Genomic DNA, 24,437 nt, shown 5'->3' with positions numbered 1-24,437 from the left:
TCCGGCAACGGCAATATTCCCCCATCAGTAAAGCCGAGTGGTTTATGTTGGGCGCAATCTTTGAAGTTGTCCTTTTCAAAAATGTTGTTTAACAAAATGATCACTTCAGACAGAAGTTAAGATCTAGCAGAAAGATACTTCGACATAAATTCCATTCGTACAGCATATGTTTCATGACAAGTGGTGAGAATTATGGTTGAATGACAAATAGCATGTGGTGGTCAAAGTTTGTGACCAAGCTATCCTGTGCAAACTTTAAAATCATGCAAGGAAACAAAGTTTTCGCTGTCACAAAATGGCACACTGAACAAATTTTCCAAAGGGACAACTTCGAAGACTGTGCCCAAAACTCCCACCCCTTTCCTGTGAGCTGCTTTGATATCTCTTAAGGCTCTGAATACACTTTTGAGTTGAAATTAAAATAAAGATATGTTCACAGAAACACAAAAACATTTGTCACACCAGGCAGGCCTGGAATTTCATCTTTGAGAGGGCGAGGCCATCTTCATGTCCACTTTCCTGAAGACGATCAGAGTATACTGATTGAAGTTGAACCAACACTACTCAAAAGAGATTTACACATGGTGCTACGGCAAACCTCACCCACCCATGCAAAGTTTAAAATCCTACTCATTTTGATTTTGCAAAGGGCACTGCCATTGAAAATTTGCATAGTCTTCAAAGACCAGGGGCAACAGCGGCCATGGCCTCCGTGCAATAGACCGATCCATTAAGCTCCGCCCCATTGCGTATTGACCAATCACAACGCAATGAAGGTCCGACACTAAGGTCCGACATGCATGCACGTATCTTGGCGCGCGCGGCAGAGTTGTGCAGAAAGGCATTGGAGAGCCCCATGTGTTCTTGCTCACACGTGCGTCGTGGGCGGAGCCTACTGGATCGGTCTATTCCAGGCCTGACCAGCTGATATTCAAAGTAGTGGAGTTCATTGGTACTTTTGCAATTGTTTAAATTTCATGTTGTCTCATCATTTTACGAAATGACGGACTTATATTTAAATAATTACTGTGTATTGGAGGTTTAACAATTCCAAACCTTCTCTACCGCTTTGGCACAAAACTCCTCCTCAGATAACTTCAGAAAGCAACCATTATGATTTGGCAAACCAACCTTAATCCCACGCAGACAACAATTGCCATTTTTTAAACAGTTAAGGCTATAGTGCCCAAGATATGCCAATAAAGGTGTTAAACTAACATTGTTATAACTAAATGCTTTGAGAATGAGTAAAGTAAAGATATGCTCTTTAAGGATAATTATTTCACTTTGATATGCTAACACATAAATTTAGGCCTCATTTGCTAGATTTTCTTGCACAGTTCTGGCTACTTTGAACCACAAGATGGCAGCATTCATAACCGATGACTTTCCAGAGCCCAACTTCACAGAGCTGCTAACGCACAAAAAGTAGCCAAGCACTGCAACATTATGCTTACCAGATTGAGGTAACCAGCCAAAATACCATGTCACATGGGAAATTTGTGACTGGTGTCCTCCTCATTTCTGCTATTAAAGCAAGAAATTGTTCAGAAAAATTGTCTGCTTAAGGCAGCTTTATGAAATCGGGCCAAGATTGAAGCATACAATAATTGCTTGACGTCCATAATCGAGCATCCACTCTTGGGAAGTTGAAATCAGATCATTGATCCAATTCACCTGTGTCCAATTTCATCAAGTCTGTAAGCAAAAATTTGCTAAGCACAGACAAATATTGCTAAGCAGAAACTAGCTACCAGCCAAAAGTCCCTTAAGTATACACCCTTGTGACTGGCGCCCCACCAATTGTTTGCTTAGCATAGAAATCTGCTAACCAGTATTTTTTGCTTAACAGCTTTGTGAATCTGGGCCCTGACATCATTGTCAAGACTGTCTTGGCTGTGCCATTCTGAGAGTCAACGTCCCCGTGCTTTAGTGAAGTGCGCTGCAGCGTCTACATATGTTAAGCTTGACTTCCAAAAAAAAAGCAAGGCAGACAGAAGCCACGAGTGTCGATGGTGCATGTGGTCAACACAAATCATACTCACATGGGATGTCACAGAGTTTCTTTAGTGGCTTAGAGCGGCTTCTTTTTGTTCTTGTGCGGTGATTTGAGCGGCGAGGTCGGCAAACTTTGCTACATAGTCTACACTATTCTCATTCATCATACACTGTAAATGAGTGTCCACCTAGAAGAAAAAATACAAACGGTAAAATCAAAACAAGCTGTTGGTTATTTATGATAAGCTCCGATTGTTATTTTTTTTTTAGGTTTAGCAACAGCAGAAATTATTATTACTGGTTTATTGTAAAAACACCTGCTTGTCGCAGTCCAGAGACTGAATTAAAATACAGATTTACATTTTTATATAAAAACTTTAAAAAGCACAGGAGAAAATTTATACACAAGAAACATTGAAAATTTAAAAGCGAAGGTCAAAAGAGACGTTATGAGAACTGTACTTCTTACCAATTTGTATAATCAAACAGGCCTAGTCTTTTAGGATTATCGGGCACAGAATCTACACTTGACAACAACACTTGGTATGTTTTAACAGAGATTCTTTGCCCCATAACCCTGAAAGACTAGGCCCGTTTGATTAATCATAGCCCAATTCCTCCTATATTCTTCAGAAGAAGAAATAAAAGCTCAAAGAGTTCAAATTTTTCAAAATCCTCTTGGTTTTCCTCAAGCGGACAATAAAATCTGCCATCTCAATCCTCTCACAGCAGAAAGCCCAAATCCTTCGAGATCTTTAAAGGAACCTTACAGAATTGGTTTTTGCTAACAAAATAGTTGCTGGTAGTGTAAGCACTTTATGTAATCCACCATATACATAAACTGACAAACCTGTAGAGGTTTGAGATCGATCGACCATTTGGGTCACGAGAGAATAGTGAAAAACCGATTACAAATTTTGCATTGCATCGCTGCCAAAAACAAAAATGAATAAATGCTCACATAGCGATAAACTCCAAACACGAAGTTAGATTATTCATTTCTCATCAAATACGACATTTCAGACAGAAATATTTCAAAGGATGTTTTCAACTATCATCATCATTAGACCGTGTAAGTTTTATGTAAATCTGTGACATTCACGATTTATGTTTCTTTGCAATTCTGTAATGTTCCTTTAATTACTGCAATGCACTGTGAGCCCAATCCCTCCCAATTCCTTCACTTCAGTCAACTGTTACTTTCTCGACTGAGGCAGTTTTTCAGGACAGGTACTAGTGGCAACTTAGCTACGATATGTTTTGTAATCAATGACCGCAAACAACAATGTTATGGTACTATATTATGGCTGCGATATATTTGTTTGTGATTATCAAGGTACGAAAAAATGAAAATGTGACACTCGGCTACAATTTATTTTGTAATCAATGACTGCAACAGTGATATTCAAACACTCGACTAGGGTATATTTAAGAATTAAAAACTATTTCCTTACATCTCTAGACATAGTTGAATCTCTCGAGGACTCATTTAACATATTGACCGGTGGGATGGATAACGAGACTGAGTTGATGATGTTCTGCCTCTCTTTCTTCTCAGGTGACTCAAGATGTGCCAAGATGCTACTCAGAGAAACATCCGGACCCTTCACACAGAGAATAATCAAATCCATTAACACAAGGCATGCATCTTATCAACCCACAAAAGAGGAAAAGTGTGACAAGTGTAATTTTTTCAGCACACATTGCTAAATGTAAAGGAAACACGATCATAGTTTTATGCATCTGCTTTAATAATAATAATGGACACTTTTAAAGCACCGGTATCCTCCACAAGCGGCGCTCATGGCGCTACTCTACAAAAGAACAACTACTAAGCAATGAAAGTAGCAAAACAAAATAAGAAAATAAACTTAACAAAAAGCTTCTCTATGAAAATGAGTTTTTAAACTGTTCTTGAATATGTTGAGTGATTTGGAGAGTTTCACAGTGTCCGGGAGGGAGTACCAAAGCCACGGTGCTGCGCTCTGAAAACTTCTTTAGAGGCTGAGGAAGGTATATGTATATATATTGCTACCTTGAATATGGGGAGAACCCATACTGGATTTCTTTCCAAGTGATTTGATTTTAATTTTCTTTGGTATTGTTTTGCCAGTGAAGAAGTGTAATAAACTTTTGTAACATCAACTGGAATCGATCATACCAAACCATGGAAAAAACATAGCATTTTCATCTTTATTGTTAAAAATCAACCTTCCTGATTTTATAATTATGAAAATCATATTTTTGGGGCCCTGTCCGAACATGAACACATGGGTCAAATCATCCTAGTGTAATGCATTTTCCTATGATGGAGAGAATCTATGATGTAGAAAATATTGTCAAATAAATTCAAAGTCAGCTCAGAAGACATTTTCATTTCAAAAAACATGACATAACGTAAAATATATCTGATTTAAAATGGTGAAATTCTCTTAACATATTTCTTGAAATGAAGACATGAAATATGAAAAATAATTGTACCTCTCCATTCAGCCACTGGCTGTCCAGACTAAGTTTGAATGGTGATGTCAGTGGGGGAGTCGAGTTACCAGACTCTCGTACTGGAGATAGGGGAGGAAGTTGCTGGTTGAATCCTAAAAGGTGATGTGGAGAAAAGATGCAAAATACAAAATCAAAAATGATTAAAGTTGTTAAAGACACTGGACACTATTGGTAATTGTCAAAGACCAGTCTTCTCACTTGGTGTATCTCAATATATGCATAAAATAACAAACCTCTGAATATTTGGGCTCAATCGGTCGTCGAAGTTGCGAGATAATAATTGAAAGAAAAAACACCCTTTTCACATGAAGCTGTGTGCTTTCAGATGCTTGATTTCGGGACCTCAAAATTATGCACAAAATAACAAACCTGTGAAAATTTGAACTCAATTGGTTGTTGAAGTTGCGAGATAATAATGGAAAAAAGATGCTTGATTTCGGGACCTCAGAATCTAATTCCGAGGTCTCGAATTCAAACTACGGTAGTGGAAAATTACTTCTTTCTCGAAAACTGCGTTACTTCAGAGGTAGCCGTTTCTCAAATTGTTTTATATTATTAACAGCTCTCCATTACTCGTTAACAAGTAAGGTTTTATGCTAATAATTATTTTGAGTAATTACCAACTGTCCACTGCTTTGAAGACAGATTGTTACTTTAGGCTTGCCGAGTGATTTTTGTCCCTGTCGTTTCACATCTGTGACCCCAGTTTGAATCCTCGACCCAAGGCCTTGCAGGTAGATTGGCTGTATTGCATTGGGTTTCCCCATTTGGGGTTATCCTCCAACATCTTAAACTGACATTTCTTCATCGTCTTCTTATTGAGTATCTTTAGGCCTACAGGTCACAGTTACTCTAGGTTTGCCGAGTGATTTTTTCCCCCCGTCGTTTCCCCTTTGAGAGTCCCTTGCTTTCATTACCAGAAAGATATAATTATAAAAATGGTTCTTCTACTTTGGTGTGGATAGAGAAATATAAAATGACTGAACAGGTAGGTAGTCAGGTGTGGAATTTCATCTTTCAAGTCCATTTCCATTTTGCAAACTGCATTTCCATTGGAATATTTTAAATTTTTTAAAGAGTCACCTCTGCAAAGACCTGGGGTCGATTTCACAAAGAGTTACGACAAGTCTTAGGAGATATGAAAAACGTACGGCTAGCCCTAAGTTTGGACAAGTAACAGGTCCTAACTAGAGATAAGACTAGTCTTAACTCTTTGTGAAATCCACCCCTGGGGGCAATAGAGGTCATGGCCTATGTGACATCTTTGTAATTCCTGGCCTGGGTGGTACACATTGCTTCCACTAATGGGCGCAATTTCATAAAGCCTGTAAGCATAAAAACTTGCTCAACAATGAAAAATCTTGCTCTCCAAAAAGTGGTTAGCAGCCAAACTTCAATAAGGCTTACATTGTTCCAACTGGTGCCCCACTCATTTGTTGCTTAGCAAAAATATTTGCCTAGCAGAGTTTTCTGCTGAACAGCTTTATGAAATGGGGCCCCAATCACAGCTTGGGTGAAATTTCATTACCTGTGAATGATTCTGGACCAATCGGGATATCCAGCAAGGCATCACCCCCACCGGCTGCAGCTGATGACGGTAAAGAAATCTCCAACAACGAAGACAGATTCGGTGGAGAGATTCTAAACGGTTGCTCATTCTCCAACCCAACGTGAGCTTGAGCAGACGCAATTAAGTTACTACTGGGCAATACAGATACTATCTCCATCGTATCGTCAATGATCTGTGGGCTTGGGTTGAGCATTGTAGACTTGATGGGATCGGGCGACGAGGTACCCATGGGTATGGGCGAGGGTTGAGACTGTGTGTGATCTGGACTTGGGCAAAGGGTTGTATCAATACCTGCTGCTGCACTGGCTGCTTCGATCTGGTGGAAGGAAAAGTAGCATGAATAATGAGAGCATTCGATCAGTCGATGCGGAGCATCGGATGATGGCCCTCCAAACACGTTGGTCCTCCATTGCTGTACGCAGCTCTTCCCGACGCAGTCCAGAGTCCCGGCACAAGGTGTCCACATAGGTGGTTTGTGGTCTGCCTCGGGAACAGTGACCTTGAGTAGGGGCCCAAAGCACAAGCTTGCTCACTACTAGCTCAGCCTGTCTGAGACAGTGACCTGCTAATCTCAGCCTTCTTGAAGAATGAATAATGAGAGTATTCAATAAGGGAAGAGAAGAGTGAGATGAGGTCTTGAATAAGGGAATAAAAGGGTAGCGACGAGTTCTTAATCGGACGTTTAAAACCCGCAGGGTCGTGGCCGTGCGATAAAGGCCCGAGTCGAAGGCCACGACCCTGCAAGGTTTTAAACGGCCGATTAAGAATGAGTCACTACTCTTTTATTCCCATTCAAAAATGACATTTTGGTAAAAAGGCGTAATAAAGTAGGAAACTCTGTCAAAACTTATCTGTTTTCTGACGTCCTTGAGCTCTGTACGTGTGGTGCATTTTTATAAGACAGTTTTCAGATATTTATTTGTGCGCGTAGTAATGCATCCTCGTATCCATGGGCTTAAATGGCGCAGCAAGATCGATCACCCCTGGAAACAAGGTGGTGGGCTAACCCGCACAATGCGGTTCTTTTCAGAAACAACACTACTCAAAAGAGATGTTCACATGGTACAACCGCAAACCTCTCTCAGCAATTAAGTCTTATTGTTGACTTACTTCATTCATTGGTGATGGTGAAGACATGGCAAGAGACGATATCGGTGAGGAGACTCTTAGACATGAGTCCACAGAGCTACTGACCAATGGAAGACTGTAGGATACCAACGAACTGGAGAGTTCTTCATTGCTTGATGGTGCTGAAATAAGAAGTTCAAATTGGAAACATGAGTATAATAATAATAATACAAAAACTTATATAGTGACTTAATCATGTAGACATGATCTAGGGTGCTGAACAAATGGCACTGGTCAAACTCTAAGCAGGTACATTGGACAAATTAAAATAAATTAGAAACTGAATTATAAAAATAGAACAAAAAATAAAACAAAAAAAACATTAAACCTGTAGGAATACATGTAAGAGGATAAAATTCAAATTCAAATATGGTTTACTAAAAACATGCATAGCAGTTAATATACTGAATTGCACATGTTTACATACAAATAAATAAAAATTAATATGACACAAACTAATGTAATACAGGAGCAAGCAGAAACAATAAAACTTCTCCTTCTACTTCATTACTCAGCAAGATTGGACATAAAGGCAAAGGAGAAATTAAATTAAAGTCTTGCTCAGGGACCCAAGTATCGAACTGAGATTCTAACCCATATTGTGTTAACTCGGCCACAACAACTTGAAATCGGTGCGTTAGACTGCTCGGCCACAACATTCTACATAATATCACATTTACATCACGTTTATATGAAACTGACGAGATAAGCACACAACTTGTTTCTATTTCCCAACTCCAAATCAACCAGGACGAAGGGATAAAAAGAGAACAGATGCTGAAAATAGCTACATTATGTAAATTTGAGGAAAAATAAACAAAAATGCAATGCAAAATTGTTAAAAACATTAGAAAACACTGCACTGATGTAGGTAAGACAACTATGAAGTGGTAGATAACATCAGAAACGCAACAATGTCAACAAGAAATGGACAAGCAAACAAAACATTTTCTATGGCAGCGCTACTTTTTTCGCGTTATGATTTCATTCCGACAATGATATTCTAAAACACGAGTTATTCCAAAAGATCTGAAAGATTAATACTGCACAGAGGCACGGTCAAACTTTTAAAATACCGACCGAATTAGCAACTTGTGATACATTTATGCTACTCACATGACACAGGAGTGCTCTCCGCTGGAGCTGGTGCAACAGGGACTGGGCGAATAATTGGTCTTTGCCCAACACTTTCTGGAATGCCGAGCTGGACCGGGGTGAACTGACCCGTCTTAGACATTGACATCATATGTCTGGTTGGTCCTGTATGTTCAGACTGTGGTCTTGGGAGCAAGGTTCTCTGATGGAATAAGGTGTGAGAGAAACAAAGTTTGTTATCAAATCTGTTAGCTGATTAGCCTATCTACCAGGGCCCAATATCATAAAGCCTGTAAGCACAAAACCTTGCTAAGCACAAACAACTTTTTCTATCATCTGGTTGGTCCTGCATGTTCAGACTGTGGTCTTGGGAGTAAGGTTCTCTGATGGATATAAGATGTCAGACAAAGCAAGTCCATTGTTAAATTTGACAGCTGATTTGCCTAGCCACTAGAAGGCTGTCACACATTACCGTCTTGCTTCTAAAATGCTCATTTACCACCAAAAACATGTCAAATTGGACTTATGTCCAGTCACAACTTAAAAACTACATCACCCAAATTTACTACCCTCATTCAATAAGCCATTTGCGAGTTAGATTTGAATAATGTCTGGTACAATGACTCGCTTAGGGTTACGATGCACAGCTTACATTTGAATTCCTCAGCCTATTGAGACAGTTGCAACACCACATGATTGAGGCAAGCTTTTGCGTAGTTACGTAAGAGACGGTGAACACCCATACACAATTCTGAATGGATGTGTATGGCACAATGGTAGCAGGATTTGCTCATCCTGGAGGTTGCTATACAAAAGCTTGCCCCTAATCACGTGGCGTAGCTTCTGACTCGATAGTCTGAGGAATTCAAATGTAAAGGGTGCATTGTAACTAAGCCAGTCATTGTACCAGACATTATTCAACTCGCAAATGGTTTATTGTTTAGAGTGTTGAGCTTTCGTTTGGTGTGATGTTCTTTTTTTGCTTAAAAAAAAAATAATCTGTGCACCAAAGGGTTAAAGGAGTTTTATCATCAGAGAACTCTAAAAAATCTTACCATGACGGATATTTATTTAAGGCCAAACAAAATATGTGTGTTTCCTATTACACTGGCCAAAAAATTAGGTTCGGTAGGGACGAAAACACATTTTATTTTGTTGAATTATTTTGTTGCTCTGTTCTAATGCTCTATATCAAATGTATAAACCTTTTAAAAAAAAGGAAACAATAAATATAAAAACCTTAAAATCATGCGGTATTTTGTCACACGAGAGTGTGGGATCGGAGTTGTTTTATTTTATTTTGTCTGTAAATGTATAAAATTCCAAACGGGTCGGCATGTTTTTCTAGGGACGGTCGGGTAACCGTAAACACACATATTATTTTGTTAGGCCTAATGGTAAATATTCCAGAAATGTTTATTTTAAAAAGAAAATATATCAAAGGCGTGGCTTGCCTTGGCAGGGCAGTCAAGCCCAATGGACCCAGACAGGGCATCGATTGTCTTTTTTATGCAAATGGAATCTAAAAATACAAAGAAGGACAGAAGTCTTAACAGGGTTGCCTGTAAATACATTTCATTTAAAAATAATAATGTAAATTCACTCACCTGAACAACCAAGGGCTTTCTCCCTCGTCTGTTACTTGACTGAAGAAATGTTGGTTGCTTCTGAACAGGAAAAACAAAGAAATGAAAGCAATAAACCTAAGTCAACTGGTAAAAGTTGTGGCCTTTAGATGTAACATATTCCAGACATGGTTGACATAGGACAAAAACATCATGGAGAAGCCTGATAGAGGGCTACAACCTGCAGTAGATGGACATTGCCTTGGTGGTCTATTGGTAAAACATGTGCACTAGAATGGCAAAGGATGTGGGCTCACATCCTAACAAACTTGTGGATTTTGTTTTCTTCACAGGACGACTCAGGAAAGTTCTGAGTACACAGTGCTTAGCACACAGCGTTGTATGGGTAAAACACAAATAATAATATAGATAAATAGATACTCAATATGTATTTCCCAAACACGTTTTTTGTCAACGTTGCTTGTGAAAATTCTTGGCGGGGTGACAACCTCACATGTTACCTTCTTCTAGATACTTCGCATCATCTTAATGTTGAAAGTAGAATTTAGCTGTTGCAAACAACTTACCGACCAAATGAACCGATGGTATAAATGCGTAAAACAGTTAATGGCCTGACGCTTCGACCCTAACAGAGTCTTTCTGGACGGCTAAATGACAACACAACAACCATGAACAGGGAACTAAATGCTGTATCATAAATCACTTACATGCAGGGACTCAATTTGAGCCATAAATAGTTTCTCTGCAGCAGTTGTAGATGACTCTGCAGATGCTGCAGCAGCAAGGCGCTGCGGGTGCGGTGATGGTGCAGCGGGGGTCAAGAACACACCGCTGTCCTTATCCTTACCAGCCCCTGCCCCCTTGGCATTCACCCTGGAGTTTGCCTTGACGAAGCCGTTATTAGCATTGCGTTGGCCTCGTGCATTGGATGGACTCTTAGAAAGGTTGGAGATGAAGGATGATTTGGAAGGTGGAGTGGTGTTGGTTCCTGGCAAGGTACTGAAGCGCTGTGGAGAGGTGACTGTACCAACTGAGACACTCTGGAGGCATTGTTGCAAAAAACACTTTATTAATGAGATTAATTCCAGACACACTCTCGATGTATATAACTCAAGACAATTGTTAGTGATAAATCATTGAAACACAACAATCAAGGAAAACCAATAATTAAAATAATAATAATAATTTGGGAGGCTAATCATCTGTACTCGCAGCTAAGAGCTGAATTGCGAAGGCTGCTGCTACACCTTGGTTTGAGAAGCAGCCATTATGACCATGGAGCACAGCCAGAGGTCAAAAGTGTTTGATTTTTCCATGCAAGATTTCTATAAATAACCACAGCAGTGTGTTTTAACAAATGCGAGTAATATCAGGAATTTTTTTGCTGTGAATTACTACTTTTTAAGGAATGATTTTTCTGAAGATTTCTTTCTCAGTACTCGGGAAATTACTGAGCATACAGTGCCTAATACACTTCGGTGTAAGGAAAAAAAAAAAAAAAAAATTAAAGAATGAGTAACATACCCGTGTAGCTTTATTAATGTTGGTAAACTCGGTGCTGGCAAGTTCATACAATCGATGAAGAAGGTTAGACTCCGGCTTCTTTTCTTCATCCGTGTCAATCTCACCTCTTACAAACTCATACTCAAACTTTAACCTTGTCGGCATTTTTAGCTGTAACAAAAGTGTAACAATTATTTAAGTGTTCCTGTCTGTACTGAACAAACCGCATGTAATGGAAGGTAACTAAACTGAAAGGGTAGAAAAGCAATTTATCAAACGAAAATTTTAGACTCGAATCCGCACTCTGCTGATCAAAAACACTACAGCTTGAGTCCAGTGGGCTGGACCGCTTGGCAACAGCACGCCTTTGATGAAGTCTCATTTTAATGGACTACTTACCATTAAATAAATATCTGTCATGGTGAGATTTGTAGAATTCTCCGACGATAAAACTCCTTTTAATTGTTCATCCTTTGTGATTTCCTTCTCTGGTGCAACTGTCCATTTGATTTCCTCTAACGGAATAGTTTCTTCTTCATTTTCCGCCGCTACATCCCCAAGGTCCATTTTCTCTTCAGTTCCTTCAAGGTTTAACGGACTCTTCGAAGAATCACTTTTACCAAGGTCCATATGTTCCAAGTCTTCAGTTTTCCTAGATTGATTAGAGACGGTGTTGGCTTCTGGTAGAGTCTCAGGCCCTCCTACGCCATTACTACACCCATCAACTTTAGACAGCTTCGCTCTCTTCCGAGGTTTGTACTTTCTCGTCGGCTTGCCCGTCGTCCCGTCAGCTGATTTCTTATCCAGACCCGGGACATCTCTAGTGCAATCCAGGCTACTCCCTGATGGGGTACGACCCGACGACGCAGTACGTTGGATCTTAGCTGCTTTGGATGCTGCGACAGCTTTGATCACTCTCATCTCGGAGTCTAATGAGAATACGGCTCGACTGTCACTATGCATGTAGCGTCCTGTTATTTGGTTGTGTGGAGTTACTTCCACTCCTTCTGTTAATACTAAACCAAGATGTAAGATGTCTCCTTTGTTTGGCGATGGTTTGAGGGTATTCAGCTGAGATGTCAATGACAAGTCAAAGATTATTAATCGATATGGATCAACAAAGAACAGTGGACAGTGTCAGTATAATTTACTGAGTCGGTACACAAATGTTGCATTCCCAGAAATCTTGACATGAAAGTGTTCGAAAGTTGACAGGAGTCGATTTCACAAAGATCTTAACTTAGGACTAACCCCAGGAGTTATTAAATATTTAGAGCTAGTCCCAAGTTAGGATGAGTAACTCATACTAACTCAAGATAAGACTAGTCTTAACTCTTTGCATTTCACTCAATCTTTAATGGATATACTGTAATTTTCCGAAAATAAGCTGTGGCTTATGTATTGACACACTGACAACTGACAAAGTTTTTGGAGATTTCCAAAACCAGGAATGCGTGAATGAAACCAGATTTGTCCTCATTTGAAAGCTCTGAGTAAACATATTTAAGGATACAAGTTTTGATCGGTGTGGCGTCCATTTGTCATTGAGATAGCTGATAATACTGCCCAAATTCTTCTTAAGGGATACCACCAATCTGAAAACAAAGAAAATAAATAACAATAGGAAATACTTATTTAAACACCTTGTAATTCAGTTTTATGTCTTGAAGTGAGAGGCTATTGCCTTCTGCTGTTTACAATAAAACAGTCTTATATAGCGCCAAAATCATCCTAAAAGACGCTCAAGGCACTTCACACATTTAAATTTGTAAAATTAGAGTTTAAAACAGTTTTGCTTAAAAGAACACATTGTTTAAAGGAACACGTTGCCTTGAAGTCGAGTTGGTCTTTGAAAAGCGTTTGTAACCGTTTGTTCTAAAATGCATATGATTAGAAAGATATTTTAAAAGTAGAATATAATCATCCACACAAGTATCACTCGAAATTGCGTGGTTTTCCTTTAACCTCAACGACTAACACGGTCGGCCATTTATGGGAGTCAAAATTTTGACTCCCATAAATGGCCCGCCGTATAAGTTCGCAAAGTAAAAGGAAAACCACGCAATTTCAAGGCAAATTTGTGTGGATCATTGTATTCTACTTTTAAATTATCTTTCTACTCATATGCATTTTATAACAAACGGTTACAAACCCTTTTCAAAGACCAACTCGACCGATCCAAGGCAACGTGTTCCTTTAAGCAGCTCTATGAAATTGGGCCAGTAGCTAAGCACAACAAAATGTTGCTTACCAGAACAAGGTTTCCAGCAAAACAACCATGTCACAAGTACAATGTGTGACTGGTATTCTGCTTAGCAGACAATTGTTAAGCATTATTTTTCTACTTGAGCAGCTCTATAAAATTGGGCCCTGGTTAAAAGCTTCAGCCATTATTTTGACACAACCTAAATTTGTTTTTAACTCTAATTTTGCTTAATGACTTTGATAGATGTTGGTAAACTCACCTGACACGTGGGTTGTGTGCAGCACTCTGAACCGACGCCCAAGCTTTATTGTTCTTCGGCTGTAGTTCCATTAATACATGAGCAGGTAATTTGTACGGATCAGATTTATTCTCGTCACCTGAAATCAAATAGGAAACAATCCACTCACTTTTTTAGTTAGACAAGAGTTTAAAACACCGACTAAAACATCACAACTCTTTGAAGTTACAAATTAAGGTTTACAACTGTGGCGTGTTGCGGCCGAGCAGTCAAGCGCATTTGTCTCAAGTGTTTCTGATCAGCAGAGTGTGGGTTCAAGTCCCAGTCTTGTCACTTGTGTCCTTGAGCAAGACTCTTAACCATTGTTGCTTCATTATTCGGATGGGACGTAAAGCCTTAGGTCCCGTGTGTTGTGTAATGCATTAAAAAGAACCTAGTGCACCACAGCACCTTGAAAAAAACCTTACATGGAGTGGACACTATAAGTAATTACTCAAAATAATTTTTAGCATAAACACTTACTTGGTTTACAAGTAATGGAGAGCTGTTGATAGTATAAAACATTGTGAGAAATGGCTCCCTCTGAAGTAACTTAGTTATCGAGAATGAAGTAATTCTCCACCAATTTGATTTCGAGACCGTCTTGAAATCAAGCATCTGAAAGCACACCACTTTGTGTAACAAGGGTGTTTTTTCTTTCATTATTATCTCGCAACTTTGACAACAAATTGAGTTCAAATTTTCACAGGTTTGCTATTTTATGCATATGTTGAGATCCACCAAGTGAGAAGACTGGTCATTGACAGTTACTAATAGTGTCCAGTGCTTAAAGGTGCTACTTAAATTGGTCTCGTAATTAACAAATTTCACATGCTCCGTATAAGACTCAGGTATTACTATTGTTATAATCAGTTGACATTATTTACCATTGATTTTCCTCAACGCCTTGCATAAAGGAGTTTTAACTCGACGGTTCATTCCCTTTACACGTATCACTGTTTGCCTGAAAAAGTCAGAATGCAAGCAAAAGGTAATCATCAAGTAATATAATAATAATAATAATAATAATGTATTTATATAGCGCATTTTCCATATACTTGACAGAGAAATTTTTAACAGAACACTTGAGTTTCGAGCAGTGTGTTGAACACATTGACAGATTGTTGATTACGGAGAGATATTGGTAGTTTATTTCACAGTTTGGGAGCAGCAGTAGTGAAGGCTCTATCACCAAGTGTGGGTAGCATCTTGGGAGATGGGTGGTTTAGCGTGATGCCTTGAGAGGAGAGAAGGGAGTAGCGGGATGGTTGCGTGATAGTTCAGATAGGTAGGGAGGAGCTAGACCGTGGATGCATTTGAAGGTGAGAAGGAGAACTTTGTATTCAATCCGGGACCTGATGTGCAGCCAGTTCAGTTGATGTAGGATAGGTTTATTGTGACAGAACTTGGATATATACGGCTTGGTAAATTTTAAAATAATTTGGGATTGAACAAAGAAAAATAGACCAGACCAGGACTTGAACCTTCAACCGCAAGTCAATCCAGGGGTGACAGTTTCAAGTCCACTCTAGTCTATTTATCTTTGTTATTTTTTTGGTAAGTAACAGGCCAGGAATTACTTGCCGGCCACGAGGCCATGGTTGCCCATGGTCTTGGCCTTGGTGTCCCTTCAAAAGTTTCCCATTGACTTAAAGATTTTCCAACGGAAGTGCCCTTTTCAAAATGAAAATGGCCTTGCCCTCTCAAAGGTGAAATTCAAGGCCTGTAGTAAAAACCTATTGGATATAAAGTAAGCTAACATTCACTATGCATTACCACATAAGTTTCTGCTTACTGTAAAACTATACAGTAAATATTTACACATTTACAACAGTTTTATCAGCGACTTTAATTTGTTTTCCTGACTTTTCTGCTTGTCAGCTCGATGCATTTACACTTGCTCTTCAAGAAACGACCCAAGCAAAAAGTAAATGTTTCAAGATTGTGAAGATTTGGCAGGTTTCTCAGGAAGTGGTTCCTTGCCAAGAAACTGTCCCTCTGGAATCAACTTTCTTTCAAGGTTCTTATATTGTATGATGACTAAATAGGCGGTATTAAACGGTAACTCACTTTAAAGGGAGGGAAAAACAGTGATATTTATAACCAAAATCTTCCTTTATTCAAATTCCCTAGTTCATAAAATACTTGACATACTTGAATGAAATTTTCACATTAGTTTTGTTGTATACATCTACATTTGTATAGGATTAAAAGAATTAAATGGTTCCGAAACCCCAAAAGGCATACTTTGCTGTATTACTCACCCAGTCGTAATGAGTTGATTGAATCGTTGGCCAACTCTTCTAGTGATTCCACCTTTTAAATTTAGTTTTTTTCTTAGCTCTCCATAATTGACCAATGCATACAGCTCAGTGACTGTCTTCTCTTGATCTATGGTAAAGAAAAGAAAACAAACATTTAGGAGGAGATATTTAATTAGATTTAGAGGCTAACCATCCTTGTTCACAGCTGAAAAGTTCAAGGGGAGACATTCGAACGCTAGGTGGCAGCAGACTTACCAGGTAAATTCTCATCGTTTACATTGTTATGAGCGAGAGCACAGAACCAAGAACAATGGATTTACCTGTTAAGTTTGCTGCAACCTAGAGTTCCTAAAAGTCCCCCATTGCCAAGGACACAGCTTTGGCAGCATGCCACACTGACCGATAATATACATTCGAACCGGGGCCACAGTTAAAGGGAAGGTACACGTTTGGTAATTGTCGAAGACCAGTCTTCTCACTTGGTGTATCCCATCATAACTATAAAATAACAAGCCTGTGAAAATTTGGGCTCAATTGGTCATCGAAGTTGCGAGGAAATGATGAAAGAAAAAACACCCTTGTTGGACGAATTTGTGTGCTTTCAGATAAGAATAAAAGACTTCTAGCTAGAAGTCTTTTATTATTTTAGTGAGAAATTACCTCTTTCTCAAAAACTAAGTTATTTCAGAGGGAGTCATTTCCCACAATGTTTTATATACTATCATAAGCTCTCCAATGCTCGTTACCAAGTCAGTTTTTAAGTTAATATTTGTTTTGAGTAACTACCAAACGTGTACCTTCCTGTTAAGAAAGGCGAGTGCTTTATGCCCTAGCCACCTATTGAAGAGCACCTTTAGCAGCAAGCCACAATGACCAATGACCACACATCAACGCCAGATATCAAAAGTGTTTGATTTTTCCTGAGGAAGAAATACCCCAGAGCCAGGAGAAAAAATGGAGGGCCTGGAGAAAACCCTTGCGCGCAGGAGAGGAACAATGCGGAAACTATACTTATTTGACCCAAGCAGGGAATCAAAAATAATTGGAAATACCAAATGTACCTGGTAAATAGGTAGTTACTGGCAAAATGTCAGTCATGAACAACTGTTTTTTTTATATTTTAAGAATTAAATAAGATTGGAGCTTACCAGGCTTTGGATCGATATAGCTGAAGAGTTTATGGCACGTTCTGTAGTACAGGTGTCGCACCTGCAAAGAACACGAGTGCATTACATTAATACAATAATTTGTCGAATTAGAAACTTTGCATAGTGGGAGTACAATCAGGTTGGGGGTGCATAAGCACCATGGGGGTTGTGTAAATCTCTTTTGAGTAGTGTTGCTTCTGAAAGGAACGGACAGTTCACAACTCAACTAAACTCAACTGAACTGAAGACGATCAGAGCAGAGCATACTGATCGAAAGGATGAGTTGTCAACCACCCTTTTTAACCTCAAGCCAAAAGTGCCCTACTCAAATGACCTCATGTGCCTTGCCGAGGTCGAACAATGAAAACGTGGAAGCCTGTACATGCCTTCTCATTCCATGCTTCTTCTCATTGAACTCAAGTGTTGACACTCACGGGGTGACAGGTCTTTTTCTTCATCTGCACCAAGATCTGGAACTCTCTACCACTTAATCTTAGATCTTGTCTTTGTACCAAAACATTCAAATCTGTCACAGGTTTTCAAGGACTAATTTTGTTGCGTCTGTTATTTTTCTTTGTTTTGGGTTTTTAATGCGCCTTGAACACCCAGCAGGGTGGATACGTGCGCATTACAAGTCTTATTATTATATTGTAGTAACCTTTGACCTCAGTGAAGGCACTGTTTGATCTCGAAACGTCATATGCTTCTGAAGTGTTTCTTTGCCAAAAAATTAATACAGTCTGTTATGAACTTACCTGATTCTTATTCTTGACTTGATGAGCTGCCAGACCAAGTTTCTTGTGACGCTGCTCGATATACTTCTGAATTGCATCAAAATCTTTTCCATACTGTGAGCAAAAAAGTTGTTATAATCGTTATGACACAATCTGCATGGTACAATCATTACAACACATTGGATTATCAACAATTCATTGTTGCAAGCAGCCCAGTTCTGTATAGTTACTATCCTCTACAAGACCTTACCCAAATGCTAGTTTGAATAAGCAACTCACAGAAACACAGCAAGTATACAAACACACAGACAGGAAAAATGCATGACAACAATATACAATTGGTGCATGCTGTGACAGGGTCCATGGCGTTTTGTACACCCGAGGGGGGAAATGGCACCCGACGCGAAGCCGAGGGTGCCATTTTCCCCTGAGGGTGTACAAAACCCATGGACCCCAAACACAGCGTGCAACAATTGTTTTGTTATACCTTAGTAACATTAATATTCCTCTTCTCAAAGTTCTGTTGTTATCTTCAAACATTATTACGTCGGAGTATTCATTGTTTAATAAACAGACGAACAAGAAACAATTCCTGTCTGTTCACTTGAACCCGCGGGTGTTTCAAACACACCGCTGGAAATCGACCAACACTGGGAACGATCAAGGTGATGTACAGTCAAGGTAAAGTACACCGGTGTACATCACTTTTCATGTTACCCGACCCCCGAGCCATGTAACATGCGTTTTTGTTGCATGTCACGTGATTGGTTCTCGTCCAATCAAACTTCACAGTTTGTTACCAAGGTGTAACAATAAGTCTTGGTGCAAGACTTTCTTAATACGCTGTTGTTAACAACCAACTCTGAATACAGGGCCTGAACATTTCACCGATAGAGGACGTCCGCTTGAAGTCACAAACCAGTACGTGTGGTGGGTGATGGAAGAATTCAAAATCCTTACAGCACCCACTATCGTTCATTGGTTCGTGTTCCTGGAAGAGTGTGCACGGCGCAGATAGGGCTAGTGGGAGAAACGCGATAGTCCAGTGAAAAGGAACAATGTCTGCATCAAGACTAGACAACAATAAAAGATGGGGATGTCCCATTAAGGGTAACTTTGTAGAGTGTCATGGCCGAGTGGTTAAGAGCATCGAATTCAAGTTCTGGTGCGTTTTCACCGGAGTGTGGGTTCGAATCCCGGTCGTGACACTTGTGTCCTTGAGCAAGATACTTTACTATAATTGCTTCTCTTCACCCAGGGGAATAAATGGGTACCTGCGAGGGTAGAGGTTGATATTGTGAATGAAAAAGCCTTTGGAGCGATATAAACTGTTGCCCAGGTTGTATACTCCCAAGGGAGCTGAGAAACATTAAAAAGGGATGTTATTGGCCCTATGACCAGGGCACTAATGTAAAGCGCTTAGAGAATTAAGTGTTAGTTATTAGGCGCTATATAAATCGAAAGTTATTATTAACTAATATCTTTACCTCATTGACTGCTTCAAAGAATAAAGTTGTTTCTCCGTCACTCCATGCTTCCCAGCAACGCTTCCTGTCTGGCTTGGCCTCAACTTTCTCTGCTTCCTCTACAGATGGCAAGGGGTTAGAGATAATGTCATACAAATTAAATATGGTATGGATATTTATCATCATGATAAAGATTGCACTTGTAACATTAAACTTGAGAATGTTTTGACTCAAATGAGACCAAACTAAATTACAGGACCAAGTTCTCCCCAAAAAGATGCAAAATCTTACAAAATCAGTTCACTCTATATTTTGACCCAAAACAACACACCAGTTCCCACCGGATAAGATCTGCTATTTGTTGACTAAATTGTTTACAACTGAATACTCTGCAGTATCACATACATTTTATTATCATCTCTTTAAGTTCAACATATGTACAACTATTTTGTTATACCTTCTTTGGTTGAACACTGTGGAATAAATAAACTGGAAACCATAAACCCGTTTACATACATGAAATGGGGTTGTGACCATGTCATTTTAGTTACAAAACCAAACAATGTAATTGATTTATTCACATAAAGTATTCTCTGCATTAATTTGCTAAGCAGATTAGTAAAAAGCTGTTTGGCAAGTTTTTAGCACTGGGAAAAAAAACAACCAAAAAGTACACAGCAGTTTAAATGCAATCCCGATGCACAACCGATTTTATTTTTTCGATTTTTTAATCTTGTCCACAACAACACAGTCACAGTGCCTTTGTTTACAAAACTCATGTCATCCAGAATATTAAATAAAGATAACAAACTTCAGCTTTTTATTTACCAGGTTTTGGAGGTGGTGGAGGGGGAGTCGGTTCCTTTTTCTTTCTTTTCACACTCGATCGAAGAAAAGGGTGATTTTGTTGCGGTCGAATTGGAGCAACCTTCCCCTCCTCGGCCATGTCGGCAGGCTGGCTGTCGACCGTTTGGCTCGACCCATTTTCAGGCGCGCCGCCGAGGTTCGTCTCCGGTCCCTTCATTACACTCTGGTCTTGAGAATCACACCCTTTTAGACTCAGGTTCGCCTCCTCGGTCGTGCCGGGCGTCACCACATCCCTGTTTTTATAAAAATCAAGCTCAAATTACTGATTCCTGACTAAAACCGAGCTGACGATTGTGTTGCACTGTTTAATAGAAAAAGAATAAAAATTCAAGATGGCGTCTGATTCGTTCTCTGTTTTCGATGGAACACTTCCTCGGCACTGTTTCTGTATTTCTAAAGAGATCATTTCTTTTCAGTATCTCAGCATTGTGAAAAAAACAATTGTGCAATGAAGAAATTGAGGTTGAGTTTGTTCACTGAATTCGTCCTGGAATCGACGTCTGAATTATTACTTTGGAAACCCTGAAAACAGCAGAATGAACGACACAGTTTGGTTGTTCAACAATCACAAAATCTAAACCGGATAGAAAAATTTGTACAAAAACATGCGATCAAATTACCCCTTCTTTGTGGCGCATATCGGTGCCTCGTCTCCCTTCACCTCCTTCTTACGTTTCACCATTGACACTGGAAATGTTTACAATCACTTAAAATGAAAATCTACGCTCATTTTAAAGCACAAATTTCCAGTGAAACGGCTCCAGTAACTCGGTTGACAATGCACTGGTCACGACGACGATGAGTGAATTGAAATAAACTAGCGCGGTGCGATGAGATCTCAAACAGAAAAACTGATTGACGGCATACACTGCACATCACGTACTGCAGTAAACTGAAACAGCTGGTTCATTGTTTTTAAGAAATTGCCTCCTCTGTCAATTAAAAAAACCTACAAAATATCTTCTTTAAACATATTTCAATACTTATTTAATATTGACCATCTATTTTCTGTTAACCACCGAACGAAAGACGAGTCGCTAGAGCGGCCCAGAACCTATTCCAGCGGGCGGACGGAGAGGTCACGAACTCCCCCCATAAAAATCACAATATTTTTGCGAAGTTTTCTTTAAAACTGTATGAGACCCGTCTTTAATCACAAGAATAACAATAACACAAAAATGTAAAAAAAAAAAATAACACTTCAGATGGATAAACAAATAGTTTGCTTTATGATTTCTGAAATCTTAAATCATAGCCGAGAGTAAAATAAGGCACGTGATTCAATCCAACCCGTTAAAAATATTTTCTCGCGAAAGTGTAAAAATGTAGAAATGAAAACTTATTTCAATGTTTTTAATTTTAAAAGGAGAATGAATAGACCAGCATGTCAAATTTATTTTTTAGAATAATTTGATATTCGATATGTATCTCTGCTCTTTAGGTAAATTTAAATAGATGGGCCAAGATGAATGGTAGAGTAGAGTGCTTTCCTTTCCAACGACTAACCTAAATTTATGTTTCTTCAAACCCGCCGGCGTCTTTAAATTTATTTTCTTCTGCTTCTCCCCCTTTTTTTTTTTTTTTTTTTGGGGGGGGGGGGATATTGTCACTTATGCAAATAAAGCCTTGTCTTAATTTGCACTTGTGCTTTAAATCAATTTTTAAAAAGCATCATCTTATTAATAGACGTGAATAACGGCGATACATCTCATAGTTGGGAAAATGCTTATTGATAATTAGGAAGAATCACTATAAAACACAATCAGGACACTTTTTCCCTTAAAAAACTTTTGGGTAAAAAATGAATGATTCAGCACAGATGTCTTGTTGTAGAAGTTTCCAATGATGGACTTTAATTAATAGACAGTTTGTAGATCGAGGAAATACTCTGAGCCTCGAAGGATCATGAAATGACGGCTGATGAGAAAAACCAATTTAGAGAAAACTTTTTTTAGGACCACGGACAGATAGTAGTGCTTGCAGTTGCAGAATTCACCCAAGATTTTTTTAATTGAAAAAAGGGAAACAGCAAAAAAACAAAACTCAAAATCAAACTTATTGAAACAGACCACAAAAAATGATTACTCTGACGTTCAAATCAGCCTCTGTAGAGAAAAAGAAATGTAGAGATGAACAGAGCAAATAATTACGGCGATATGAAGATGCCTTTTTTCATTTGTTTATAAAATCTTACCTTTTTTCATTTATTAAGTCATACGTCTTCCAAATAAAAGTAACATAAAGCGTAAACACAGAGACCACAACAACCCATCCCGATGCTACGGATGATGGTGACAAAAGTTTATTATTTTCTCACCTGAAAATGACATGCCCGGAGTATTTATAATAGTTCTGGAACTCGACACAAACAATTTGTCAATGATTAACAATAACAGAAGAAATTGTGTCTATTTCCAAGCATAAACTTGTTTTAACAACGGATCTTATTCCCCCTCCTCCTCTCCCCTCGTTTTGCATGCTCCGACCATCCAAGCTTCCACCACTCGGCCGGTAACCCAGCCGCCTTGTTTTCATGTAGCGTATTATTATAGTACAGTATGCTACACACTGTACACATTCACACACTCGCGATGTAAACACAAGTGAATGGCGCCAAACGGAGAAATGATAATTGGGAAATCCCATCTCTCATTGGTCATCTTCTGATCATGTGACAAAAGGAATCCCTGACTCAACACTCTTAAAGGGGTTGTTACACATTATGCGTAATATTTCAGCGTGAGAAATATGGAAATTTGCATTTGGGATAAATAATAATATTTTGGTATAATTATACCCATATATACACCGATGTGTGGTGATAGTACTGTGGTCAGTAGTTTTTCCGGAGCTCTGTGAAAACAATCTTAACAGGCAATACTCGGATGGGATTCGAACCCACAACCTTTGCAATTCTGAAGCAGTGTCTTACCAACTAGATACTGTTGGTAAAATTATTACTTTCGAATTATTCAATACTTTTTCCTATACCTTTGTAGACGTTATTTTTAAAAGAAGTATAAACTTTACTTTTCATAACTAATAATTGATGATTTTTGTACTTTTTTAATGTTGCAGTTTTCTGTTGTAACAATTGTTTGTTCTGTTTTTACTTAAAATTGTCTGTTGTATTTTTAAGATGTCTGTGATATGGAAGGCGTTTTCAAAATAATAAATATTAATAGGATTATTTATCCCGCTATTAATTTTTCGCCTCGGCCAAAATAAATACAGTACATTATCACCTTTTGGAATAAATTAAAGGCAGTGGACACTATTGGTAATTACTCAAAACAATTATTAGCGTAAAACCTTTCTTGGTGACGAGTAATGAGGAGAGGTTGATGGTATAAAACAATGTGAGAAACGGCTCCCTCTGTAGTGCCATAGTAGTTTTCGAGAAAGAAGTAATTTTCCACAAATTTGATTTCGAGACCTCAAGTTTAGAACTTGAGGTCTCAAAATCGACTATCTAAACGCACACAACTTCGTGTGACAAGGGTATTTTTCTTTCATTATTATCTCGCAAGTTCGATGACCAATTGAGCTCAAATTTTCACAGGTGAAAGCTAGTCTTTGACAATTACCAATAGTGTCCACTGCCTTTAAGACAATGCAGATGCTCAGATTTAATGTTGATTAAAATAAACCCAATCTTAGTATATGTTGCATAGAACTTTAATCTCGATGGGGAAATGAAATAAAATAATTAACCAAACGCACAAAATACCTTTAATTTAGATGAAAGGGTTGGTCGGATCTATCCAAACCATTAGTAAAAATTGTTGTCATTGGCTGTTACGATGTCACTCTGTTTTCAGTGAAATTGCTATTCATAGCTTTATATACGTCATATTGACAACACTATGCATTTTAAAAAATGTAAACAAAACTCAAAATAAACCACTGTTAATAATTTTTAGAGAAAATGGTAACACACTATTCTCTTAATTGTTAGATACTTGGTACGACAATGGTTAAGTCAATCGGGTAAAATTAACCAATGGAAATTGCTTTTACTTGCACTTTTACAAACCCGGGACATAAACATGGTACCCAGTCTCCCTGATAACAATTTTCCCGACGATATTGA

General features: G+C 38.7%; 1 protein-coding gene across 1 annotated transcript; it reads right to left on the bottom strand.

Annotated features, from left to right (window-relative positions):
- Positions 1 to 849: 849 nt before the first annotated feature.
- Positions 850 to 21,130, bottom strand: LOC117293915 (protein cramped-like). Its single transcript, XM_033776399.1, has 19 exons — positions 20,965 to 21,130; positions 20,306 to 20,577; positions 19,499 to 19,596; positions 18,033 to 18,125; positions 17,278 to 17,338; positions 16,130 to 16,256; positions 14,753 to 14,829; positions 13,848 to 13,965; positions 12,896 to 12,977; positions 11,782 to 12,453; positions 11,404 to 11,553; positions 10,587 to 10,919; positions 9,901 to 9,960; positions 8,315 to 8,495; positions 7,181 to 7,320; positions 6,029 to 6,386; positions 4,480 to 4,592; positions 3,453 to 3,602; positions 850 to 2,186 (listed from the first exon to the last, which is right to left on the bottom strand). Exons 1-19 carry the CDS (start codon positions 21,024 to 21,026, stop codon positions 2,067 to 2,069), a joined length of 3,267 nt encoding a protein of 1,088 aa, XP_033632290.1. The 5' UTR covers positions 21,027 to 21,130; the 3' UTR covers positions 850 to 2,066.
- Positions 21,131 to 24,437: the final 3,307 nt, after the last annotated feature.

The sequence above is a fragment of the Asterias rubens genome, chromosome 8 (assembly GCF_902459465.1).
Source record: "Asterias rubens chromosome 8, eAstRub1.3, whole genome shotgun sequence".
Lineage (NCBI taxonomy): Eukaryota > Metazoa > Echinodermata > Asteroidea > Forcipulatida > Asteriidae > Asterias > Asterias rubens.
Note: the sequence above shows the minus strand (reverse complement) of the source record. Positions and strands in the feature narration are given on the sequence as shown.

Bases quoted from the DNA above. Each gene is read 5' to 3' on its own strand.
- LOC117293915 (XM_033776399.1), bottom strand. From the start codon at position 21,026: ATGGTGAAACGTAAGAAGGAGGTGAAGGGAGACGAGGCACCGATATGC. The intron at 16,257-17,277 runs GTAAGCTCCAAT...TCTTTACCATAG, and splicing joins CTATATCGATCCAAAGCCTG to ATCAAGAGAAGACAGTCACT. The intron at 3,603-4,479 runs GTACAATTATTT...CTCTGTGTGAAG, and splicing joins GCCAGTGGCTGAATGGAGAG to GGTCCGGATGTTTCTCTGAG.